The sequence below is a fragment of the Bombina bombina genome, chromosome 6 (assembly GCF_027579735.1).
Source record: "Bombina bombina isolate aBomBom1 chromosome 6, aBomBom1.pri, whole genome shotgun sequence".
In the NCBI taxonomy this organism is placed as follows: domain Eukaryota; kingdom Metazoa; phylum Chordata; class Amphibia; order Anura; family Bombinatoridae; genus Bombina; species Bombina bombina.
In genome coordinates, this window is record NC_069504.1 from 527,483,346 (window position 1) to 527,495,744 (window position 12,399).

Below are 12,399 nucleotides of genomic sequence, written 5' to 3' on the forward strand. Positions count from 1 at the left end.
CTAGAAAAACAAAAAAGGAAAATTAATAAAAAGAATATGAGCAGTCCAAACATTTACATCCCTAAGTGCTATGGTAAGTTGCAGATGGACAGTAAATCAAATGAATTCTACAGGGACAATTTAATCAGACTCTGTATATTGTTATATCCTTTTAAAGTAAAATCTACCACTGTAAACAGTGTCACTATGACTTTCATGCCCAACTAATTATGAGCGTTTATCTGCCCCCATCCCACTTCTTCAAATCTCTCCATCTGTAACGCACAGAGCACCACCTCTTGCCAGTAACAAAAAAAATTCTGTACATGTATGTATGTATATGCACTTTTTAGATTATATTGTGCTAAAGAATTGCTGGCTCAAATGTGTGTATGTATATATTTATAGCCTCTGATGAAGCAGAGTCATGTCCAGGAAACGCGTCAGGCACGCTCCCTTCATGTCATTACGCCAACTACACTGAGAGGTGTTTTAAAAAAGCAATGTGTATATTTCCTAACGGAACAGCTTGAGGGGAGAACCCAGCAGCGACTTACCTACAAATACAGCGGATATCAAAACTGTACTAAGGACGCTATTTCGGGTGTATCCCGCTTGCCATTCTGCCTGCACATACCTCACATTTTTGAGGGTTGATCTTGTGAGTAGCTCCTTTGAGGGAATTGGGCTACTGTTTTACTCTGAAAACTTTTGTGCGCTCTCTTTTGTTCATATTTTTGCAGATTCGTTATGTCACCTGATTTGTCTGTCAGGCCAGTGAGAGCAGCCGGACTCTAGGATAGTGCTAACGCTTGAGACTACATTTTCACCAGAACTTTGGATGTGTGAGACTCAAATTTAACAGGGTGCAATTATACACCACTGTTTTTTATACCTATATCAGCAATATATATATATTTTACATATGCTTATATGCTCATTGCACATAAATACACACATACACACACACACACACACATATATATATTACATATGCGTATATGCTCATTGCACATAAATACACACATACACACACACATATATATATATATACACACATACACACATGCACATGTGAACTTATGATCCTGTACTTATGCATATCTAATAGCTTAAATCCTTGTAAAGCTATATAAGTATATACATATACCCATCTCATTTTAAAAATACATATACATACTTCAAACCCAGAAAAAGCGTTTATATAACACAGCCTAAATATGGCTGCCTGGCTACCCATACAGTAACATTGTAAAAGAGGGAGACTATTTGAGACAAAAAATATAATAATAATAATAATAATGATGGATTTGCAAATTGTAACAGCAATTCTCAATTTTCCTCACACACACACACACACTGTATATACACATACATACACACATATACATACACACACATTTGAGCCACACACACTAACACATACAAGAGAGGAAAAATATCACTACAGGGGGATATAAATTACCAGCCCATTTTTATGAACACTGATTTAGTAAAAAACTTTGTAGAAGACAAAACATTATGAGCAGACGATATATATATGACAAACACTTACCTTAAAAATAGAGATATCATGCTGTGCTCTAATACCTTTCAGGTAATACTTAAAGGTACATGAAACCCACATTTTTTTCTTTCATTATTCAGGTACAACATGTAATTTTAAACAACTTTCCAATTCTATTCTATTATCTAATTTTCTTCATTTTCTTGGTATCCCTTGAAAAAGATACGTAGGGAGGCTCAGAGCTGCCGATTGGTGGCTGCACATATATGCCCCATGTCATTGGCTCATCTTGTGTTCAGCTAGCTCCCAGTAGTGCATTGCTGCTTCTTCAACAAAAGAATATCAAGAGAACAAAGCAAAATAGATAATAGAAGTAAATTGAAAAGCTGTTTGAAATTATATTCTCTGTCTGAATCATGAAAGAAAAATGTTGGGGTTTCGTGTCCCTTTAAGGGTTTAAATTATTCTCAAATACACCAAGAATGTCCACAGTAGCTTCATGGATATTCTTTGGCTTTGAACAATACTGCAACTTCAACCAGTAGTCACTTTGCAACCTTTACTTATAGATGACACTAAGGGCCTAATTTTCAAAACCTTTCTAACTTGAAGTGAAATAATCTCACAGACCGCATAGGGGCAGGACTGAACTCTCTAAGAACAGAGGCAGAACCTGAGAGTACCAGAGAGATGTGAGCTGCCTCCCTTAGAAAAAATTGAGACTCTTATGTGATAAAGGATCTCGGGGGGGGGGGGGAGCAAGTTTAACAGGGGAGCACCTGGAACTGATATTAATTCTATCTGAAGCAAATACAAATTCAACTGAAATGTTTTCACTACAGTTCAACTTCCTTTTGCTTCTTTGTTAGTATATATTCATTTTCTGTCAGTTAAAGGGACATTAAACTGCTAGACACAGCTTCAACAGAATGTTTACTAGTTACCATGCTACTGCAATTTCTCTTGTGCCTGCAGATCTCATTTTTTTTTTTAACCCTGTACAGGTCCAGTTGGTGAAGCTCTGCATTTTTACACTAGGTACCTCTTTTTCTTTCTCCCATATTCTAGCACCTTGTGACAGACGTGGTGAACATTGACGGATCAGTGATGTTGCCGGTTTCTTCACTGCTGCATTGTGTGCTTTAAATTTGCAGACACAATGCAGAGAGACAGGTTAACATTTTTGCCGTTTATATACACAGCTTAAAAGTTACATCACATATATAAAAAAGGCCACGATAATAATATAGAACAATACAGCCGCTGCAAAAAAATTAAAGCTCCCGCTCTGTATTATGCAAACTAACGTGAAGTGCACAATACAGCTGTCAAAAAGCCGGCACAACTTTTGTCACAGCTCCAAGATGACGGCAACCAGTATGAAGACATGGAGCTTTACCAACTGGCACCAGAAATGGATTAAATAAGAGAATGGCTTTGTAGAGAGCTGCTGGTATAGGATAGCATGGTGAGTAGCACTCACTATAGGGAAGCAAAGGGGGTAAGCCGCGCAGCAATTACAAATGTATATGAATATATACATATATATTTATGTGTTTGTGTGTATATACACATATTAACACATAAATATATTTGTATATAAGCATATACATATATAATTAAAGGGAACACACAGTCCCCATAGACCGCAATGTAAAGGCACTTTTTAGTGCCGTTTTTTTCCCAGTACCCCACACCTGCACACTTTAGTCCCCAAAAACTGCTTAGTGAGAGTTTTTATTATAATAATAATAAAAAAATTATACTTTTATTTTTTTTAAATAAAAAACTAAAAACAAAAAATGTATGCTTACCTGATAAATATCTTTCTTTCCTGGCATGGAGGGTCCACAAATTCTAATTACTAGTGGGAATTCAACTCTTGGCCACTAGGAGGAGGCAAAGAACACCTCAGTAGAGCTGTTAAGTGTCACTCCCATTACCCATAAACCCCAGCCATTCGGCCGAAGAAAAAGCAGATGACACAAGGGTATAGAGGTGCCTGAGGTTTATACAAAAGAATGCTGTCTTAAATCAAATTAAGGGCAGGTTGTGGACTCTCCATGCCAGGAAAGAAAGAAATTTGTCAGGTAAGCATAAATATTGTTTTCTTTCCAATGGCATGGAGAGTCCACAAATCCATTCTAATTACTAGTGGGAACCAATACCCAAGCTATAGGATGCAGAATGGAAGGGAGGGAGAACAAGACATGCGGACCTAAACAGAAGGCACCACCGCTTGAAGAACCTTTCTCCCAAAGGAAGCATCAGCCGAGGCAAAAGTACAAAATTTGGAGAAGGTATGCAATGAGGACCATGTGACCGCCTTGCAGATTTGCTCCACAGAAGCTTCATTTTTGAAGCCCAGGAAGAAGAGACAGCCCTAGTTAAAAGAGCCGTAATTCTCTCAGGAGGCTGTAGTTCAGTTGTCTCATAAGCTAACCGTATAACACTTCTCAACCAGAGAGAAAGAGAAGAAGTAGTGGCCTTTTGACCCTTACGCTTACCAGAGAAAACAACGAACAGGGCAGTTGATTGACAAAAATCTTTTGTTACTTGAAGGTAAAATTACATTTTTAGAGCATGCAAAACATCCAGGTTATACAACAGGCGTTCCTTCTGAGATGAAGGATTAAGACAAAATGAAGGAACAACAAATTCCTGATTGATATTGCAATCCGATACTACCTCGGGAAGAAATCCCAACTTAGTACGAAGAACCGCCTTATCCGCATGAAAATAAGGTAAGGAGAATCACACTGCAGAGCCAAAAGCTTGAAAACTCTGCCTTTTCAAGATAACAACTTAATATCAACTGCATGAATAGGCTCAAACGGAGCCTGCTGCATAACTTTAACAACAAGATTAAGGCTCCAAGGGGGAGCAATCAGGCTTAAACACAGGCCTGATTCTGACCAAGGCCTGCACACAAGAGTTAAAGGGACAGTCTAGGCCAAAATAAACTTAAATGATTCAGATAGGGCATGTAATTTTAAACAATTTTCCAATTTACTTTTATCACCAATTTTGCTTTGTACTCTTGGTATTCTTAGTTGAAAGCTTAACCTAGGAATTTCATATGCTAATTTCTTAGACCTTGAAGGCCACCTCTTTTCAGAATGCATTTTAACAGTTTTTCACCACTAGAGGGTGTTAGTTCATGTGTTTCATATAGATAACACTGTGCTTGTGCACCTGAAGTTATCTGGGAGCAGGCACTGATTGGCTAAACTGCAAGTCTATCAAAAGAACAGTAAAAGTATATTAATCTAATTGTGTTGGTTATGCAAAACTGGGGAATGGGTAATAAGGGACCCTCAAGTAGAAGGTCCTTCCTCAAAGGCAATCTCCAAGGGGGAAGAGATGACATCTTCACCAGATACGCGAACCACATCATGCGAGTCCAGGCAGGAGCTATTAGAATCACTGACGCCCTCTCCTGTTTGATACGAGCAATAACTCGAGGAAAGAGAGCAAATGGAGGAAACAGGTACACAAGAACAAAGTCCCAAGGGACCGCCAAAACTCAGATCAGACCCATACCTTGGAAGCTTGACGTTTAGACGAGACGCCATCAGATCAATCTCCAGATCCCCCCCCCACTTGAGGGTTAACATTGCGAATACCTTCGGATGGAGAGAACACTCCCAGGGTGAAAGTTCTGCCTGCTCAGAAAATCCGCTTCTCAGTTGTCCACCACTGGGATTTGGATGGCAGAGAGAAGACAATCTTGAGACTCTGCCCACTAAAGAATGCAAGCCACCTCCTTCATAGCTAAGGAACTCCGGGTTCCTCCCTGGTGGTTGATATACGCTACTGAGGTGATGTTGTCCAACTGGAATCTGATAAACTGGACCAAACGTAATTGAGGCCAAATTGAAGACTGCTCTCAAGTCTAGAATACTTATTAGGAGAGAAGACTCTTCGAGTCCAAAGACCTCGAGCCTTTAAAGAACCCCAAACTGCTCCCCAGACAGACAGGCTGGCATCTGTAGACAATCAACCAGGATGGTCTCAGAAAGCATGTTCCCTGAGACAGATGGTCTTGAGAAATCCACCAGAATAGAGAGTCTCTCGTTAGGGGGGTCTAAAACTATCCTCAGAGGGATCAGAGTGGTCTCCATTCCATTGTCTGAAAATGCGTAATTGTAGAGGTCTCAGATGGGAACGAGCAAAAGGAATAAATGTCCATGGAAGCAACCATTAGACCAATTACTTTCATACACTAAGCCACTGATGAACGATAGCGGACTGAAGAAAAAAAGACAAAAATTTTTGATTTTCTGAAGTCCGTCAAGAAAATCTTCATGGACAGAGAGTCTATGACCAACCCCAAAAAGTGTGGCACCAGGAAACTCTTTTCCATATTTACCTTCCACCCATGGGTACTTAGAATAGCCAACGGAATGTAAGTGTTTCTGCCCGGTCCCGAACCGGGGACCTTTCGCATTTGTCAAGCGAACGTGATAGCCACTACACTACAGAAATCCTGTTATTCTGTATGAAAATTTGCTAAATGAAAAGATAGTGCCTGAACCAAGATATCATCCAGGTACAGAGCCACCGCAATTCCCTGAGATCTGGCCACCGCCAAAATAGCCCCTAGAACCTTTGTAAAGATTTGGGGAGCCGTGGCAAGGCCAAAGGGAAGGGCAATAAATTGAAAGTGTTTGTCTAGAAAGGCAAACTGTATGAATTGAAGATGTTCCATGTGAATAGGAACATGAAGATACGCGTCCTTCAGGACTAAGGTAGACATAAATTAACCCTCCTGAAGCAAAGTGAAAATGGAACGTATAGTTTCCATTTTGAAGGACGGAACCTTGAGAAATTTGTTGAGACACTTAAAGTCCAAGATGGAACGAAAATAACTCAGGTAAGCATCCTTCAGGTCGATGGCAGGTATAAACTGACCCTCCTGAACTAAATGGAAAATAGAACAAATAGTCTCTATTTAGAAGAATGGAAACTTGAGAACTATGCAAGAACACCTGAGGTCTAAAAGTGTCGAAAAGTTCCCTCTATCTAAAGAACTGCGAAAATAATGGGATAGAATATTGTATGATACAATAATATGTACACATTAATATGGAAGCTCCTCACTATGAAGGAAAACCCAATTATAGTGAAAAAAAAAAACTCCACAGACTGAGAGAGATTAATTAGGAGTCTTTTATATATATATATATATATATATATATATATATATATATATATATATATATATATATATATATATATATATATATATATATATATATATATATATATATATATATATATATATATAATTAAACATTTACATAGAAACTGCCATCAGATGGCAGCAAAGGATAAGAAAAGGCATTATTTTCCAGAGAAAAACATCTAAAAAATAAAGTACAGAAAACATGTTGAGTTTTATTAAAAAAACTCAATATGAAATGCCATAAACAAGGTTTCCAGCCTTTAGCTCTGTTTCTGTGTTCAGTGCTCTTAGAAATATGAAACCATATTTCTATCAAGTCACATAAAAATAAAGGCAAGCAGACTGCAGATTTTCCTACACCCTCAAAGATACAAACTCTTAAGGTATGAAAGAGCACATACTAATAGCTCAATCAAACTATCTTTCTGCAAGAGATCCTTTCAAGCATGACTATGAAATGCTGAGCGCACCGACTTGAAAACAAAAGAGCAGCCCTTTGTATCTGCCCACAATGGCGGTTAAAACTATGGCTCAGCCGCAGTATATCTGAAGTAGCAGAATATATATATATATATATATATATATATATACACACATATATACATATATATAAATATGAACCACTTTGGAAGGTAGCAGGTCCCACTAGGTCCCTGATCTATATCCCAGTCGTTCTTCTATGATATTTCTGATCCTGTGAAATATATAAGTAAGGACTTGCCCTCCAGGGTCTTCTGCTGTGGAGCAGTCACAGCACATCAGGTCTGTCAGCCTCATCTGTCCGCTGGCAGGGACCTGAAGATACAAGAAAAACAGAGTAACCGACCCTGGTTTTCTATATAAGAGGTAGCATACATTGTTGGAGTTAAAGCAAGGACTACCTCACCGACCTCCAACTGCTTAAAGCCACCATTACTCTTACTAAAGAGAATAACATGGACACAGCATTGTCCCAATCCTTGCTTGCAGGAAAACTACCCATTAAAGGATTAATTTTCTTCTGTGAAGGGACATTGGGTATTGAGGAGGTGTTTTGGAACCTTACAATTGAGGTTAATATAACACTATACCCTATGTATGTCCACTGATGTGCTTCTGCTGCGAGTTCTATATGTGTTTTTTTGAATGTGTGGCTGGTTATATGCCTAACATAACACTGCTGTATTTGTTTGAGCTTTGCGAGAAAGCTCTAAACCACGTGAGTAATACTCTGTGAAGTTGCTTGGAATAACTAAAGAGATAAACAGAATTGCACTATTTTGTATTACTTTCTCTCTTATTTCTCTTGAGGTGAAGCTGTGGATTAAGAAGGGAAGACTATAATTGGCTTTATGAAAATCGGACATTGTATCCTCCTTTTAATAATATATTTTTATATACACTTTTTTGTCACATATATTGGTATAATGAGTTGGGAAATTCTAGAGAAATGCTTAAACAAATGTTACACTTTAAACCCATTAGATTATAGGTGATTATATCTACTGTAGATTTAGTCGACTAAAATCTTATATTTTGTTGACTAAAACAAATCAGATTATTAAATTATGACTAAAACTAAATGGCATTTTAGTCAAAAGACTGACTAAAACTAAATCAAAATTTGTTGTTAAAATCAACACTGGTTTCATTATGCATTAAGCAACATTTTTCATACAAAATTTCTTTTGTGATTCAGATAGAGCATGCAATTTTAAGCAACTTTCTAATTTACTCCTATTATCAACTTTTCTTCATTCTCTTGGTATCTTTATTTGAAAAGAAAGAATGTAAGTTTAGATGCCGGCCCATTTTTGGTGAACAACCTTTCTTGTTTTTACCGATTGGTGGATAAATTCACCCACCAATAAACAAGTGCTGTCCAGAGTCCTGAACCAAACATGTGCTGGCTCCTTAGCTTAGATGCCTTCTTTTTCAAACAAAGATAGCAAAAGAACGAAGAAAAATTGATAATAGGAGTCAATTAGAAAGTTGCTTAAAAGTGCATGCTCTATCTGAATCACAAAAGAAAAAAATTGGGTTCAGTGTCCCTTTAACCCCCAAATGACCGAGAGTTAACGTCTGAGGACGTACCCTGCACGCCCTCGGTCTGGAAAGCAGCTGGAAGCAATCCTGCTCGCTTCCAGCTGCTTTCCGGTTATTGCAGTGATGCCTCAATATCACTCGATATGGCCGGTATCGTTGGTGGGTGGGAGCCGGCGTGGGAGGCGGGTGGGCAGCCATCGATGGGCCGTGTGATGTGGAGGGGGCGCACATGGACACGGGGGCAGGTGGGAACCGCTACACTACAGAAAAATTTAATGTTAATAAGGGGGATTTACTATTATTATAAAAACAATCTAAGGGATCTGGGAGTGGTGGGGGGTTGGTCTTTGGGGGGGGAGAAAGCTACACTACAGAAAAGGTAAAAAATTTTTTTTAAAAAAGCATAATTTTTTTCTAAACTGGGTACTGGCAGACAGCTGCCAGTACCCAAGATGGCGCCCATTAAGGAAGAGGGGGAGGGTTAGAGAGCTGTTTGGTGGGAGATCAGTGAGATTGTGGGCTAAGGGGGGATCCTTCAAGGCAACATATGTAAATATGCTTAAAAAAAAAAACACACAAAAACCCAAATATACCTTTTATTTTAGTACTGGCAGACTTTCTGCCAGTACTTAAGATGGCGGGGACAATTGTGGGGTGGGGGAGGGAAGAGAGCTGTTTTGGAGGGATCAGGGGGTCTGATGATTCAGGTGGGATCTTTATCTACACTAAAGCTAAAATTAACCCTGCAAGCTACCTAATTAACCCCTTCACTGCTAGCCATAATACACGTGTGATGTGCAGCGGCATTTAGCGGCCTTCTAATTACCAAAAAGCAACGCCAAAGCCATATATGTCTGCTATTACTGAACAAAGGGGATCCCAGAGAAGCATTTACAACCATGTGTGCCATAATTGCACAAGCTGTTTGTAAATTATTTCAGTGAGAAATCTAAAATGGTGAAAAAAAATTTTTTTTTTTTTTATTTGATCACATTTGGCGGTGAAATGGTGGCATGAAATATACCAAAATGGGCCTAGATCAATACTTTGGGTTGTTTACTACACTAAAGCTAAAATTACCCCAAAAAGCTCCCTACATGCTCCCTTATTAACCCCTTCACTGCTGGGCATAATACACGTGTGGTGCGCAGTGGCATTTAGCGGCCTTCTAATTACCAAAAAGCAACGCCAAAGCCATATATATCTGCTATTTCTGAACAAAAGGGATCCCAGAGAAGAATTTACAACCATTTATGCCATAATTGCACAAGCTGCTTGTAAATAATTTGAGTGAGAAACCGAAAATTTGTGAAAAAATTTGTGAAAAAGTGAACGATTTTTGTATTTGATCGCATTTGGCGATGAAATGGTGGCATGAAATATACCAAAATGGGCCTAGATCAATACTTTGGGATGTCTCTTTATGGCCCTATAACTTACAAAAAAAGCAAAGAACATTTAAACATTGGGTATTTCTAAACTCAGGACAAAATTCAGAAACTATTTAGCATGGGTGTTTTTTGGTGGTTGTAGATGTGTAACAGATTTTGGGAGTCAAAGTTAGAAAAAGTGTGTTTTTTCCTCATATTTTATCATTTTTTTTTTACAGTAAATTATAAGATATGATGTAAATAATGGTATCTTCGAAAGTCCATTTAATGGCGAGAAAAATGGTATATGATATGTGTGGGTACAGTAAATGAGTAAGAGGAAAATTACAGCTAAACACAAACACTGCAAAAATTTAAAAATAGCCTTGGTCCCAAACGGACAGAAAATGGAAAAGTGTTGTGGTCATTAAGGGGTTAAAGGTGTTTACTGTCCCTTTAAGTGGAGAATATTTTTTTTTTACATTTTATGTTCTTATAATTAGAGCCCCATTTATCAAAGGGTCAAAGTGCTGTTGGCTGCAGGTTTGCATAAGCGAACCTGCACCTGATATATAATTAGCAGCGGTCATAACACTACTGCTTCTTAAACCACTTCGCCACCTGTTATGTGGCGTATGTCAATCTCCTATGACTTTTCCAACGGAGAAAATTCACGTCTCCTGCGAGAGCAGGGAGTGGCATTGTATACTAGCCGTAGTGTGCAATGGTAAATGCAGACAGCGTATTGCTGCCCGGTAGACATGAAGCCGGACAGACAGGGGTGTAGATTTACACCAATAACCGCCTTACTTTCTTAAATCTGGCCTTTAGCATCATAGCACTTGGGAAGGAATCAAATGAGTTTGAAATGCAATTAGAAAAATGCTAATTATTTCACACATTGTTAAAGTGAAACAGCAAAGCCTTAGCAATAATAAATTGTACATACTATTTCGATATCATTGTGTACAATATAAAATGATCTATAATTTTAATACTTATGCCTTAAAGGGACATAAAACAGTTTGAGATATGTGCATATCTTAAAGGGCTAATTAAGTAAAATAGTTTGCATAATAAAAATGTTTAAAAATTGCTGCCAAGTATTTTAAAATAATTTTCAAAAATATGCAAAATGAATTACATAGCTAAGCTGCCTGGAGCAGCCAACTCCATCCCTCTTATCAGTGTTTAGACACAGGCATTGTATTTCAACTGAGTTCACACCTTCTAGGCATGCTCCAGCAGATAATCCCTATTTACTTTTGCATTCTACCAAAAGAACAATAGATATAGATACAGCCATAGAAGGAAATGTGTGTGTGGGGAGTTAGAGCTTTACAATTCAGAAACTAAAAAGAAAGGGTTAATGGCGAGGCACTGCAGTTTAAATTTGCAAATCAAGTACATATTATATTTTGTCTCTATCACAACTTGTTTTATATCCCTTTAATAAAATGTATTCCACTCTTTGAGTAACATATATTAAGAAAACAAGCAGAAATACCTTACCAAGCCATTTGTAGAAGAAATACAATAACAGCAGCATGACACAACATATGACCACAAACAGGATGACAGTTAGAGGGGTGAATGTCACATTGTCATCATTCTGTTTTCTTCCTTCTCTTTCACTAGAACTGGGTGAGGAGGGTCTCAAGTCCGCTCTGAAACAGTAACAAACAGCATAATTAAACTGTGTAAAATGCATACAATTTTTCTATAACTTTAATAAACTGTTGAATATTCTTTAATACTATTTTGGGGTGCAGAATAACAATAAAGTGAAAGTAAAATTTGAAAAGTGGAAATAGCAGGACTGTTAAGAGGCTTCATAGTGAAGTGAGTTTCTAGAAACACTGAAAACATTTTTTTTAATAAAAAGTAGCATATTAAACAGATTGGGATATTCTACTGATTTGGTAAAACTAACTATGGTTTAGGGAACATGACAGCTATAGAAAAGAAGAGGTAGGGTACGTAAACAAGGTGAACGTTATTTAACTTATTCAATAGCAGAAATAAGAAGATGTAACAATAATCATTTTTGGCGGGAGAAGAAGACTGGAAAACATAACAGTCAGATTACATAATATTTAGACTAGGTTGAAGAGTATTAATGAAATATAGCTTGTGAGTACTGGGTTACAGCAGAAGTGGATTCAACCATAATTTCTCTCCCCCTTACAGTGATGGTAAATCCTAGCATTTCGGAAACGCTAGATTTTACCAGTACTATAAATAAAGGGGATTTTCAGTCATGAAGTATAAAAAAACTTCATGCTTAAAATACCTTTATTTGCCTGCGAGTTTATGCAGAGCTGAGCCCC

General features: G+C 37.8%; 1 protein-coding gene across 2 annotated transcripts in view; it reads right to left on the reverse strand.

The window, feature by feature from the left end:
• SPPL2A (signal peptide peptidase like 2A) overlaps positions 1–12,399 on the reverse strand; it is a 175,399-nt gene that overhangs the window by 121,716 nt on the left and 41,284 nt on the right. For both annotated transcript variants that reach the window (XM_053717442.1, XM_053717441.1), the window contains exon 6: positions 11,582–11,736. In XM_053717442.1, the coding sequence (XP_053573417.1) occupies positions 11,582–11,736 (155 nt within the window). The remainder of the gene's footprint in view (positions 1–11,581; positions 11,737–12,399) is intronic.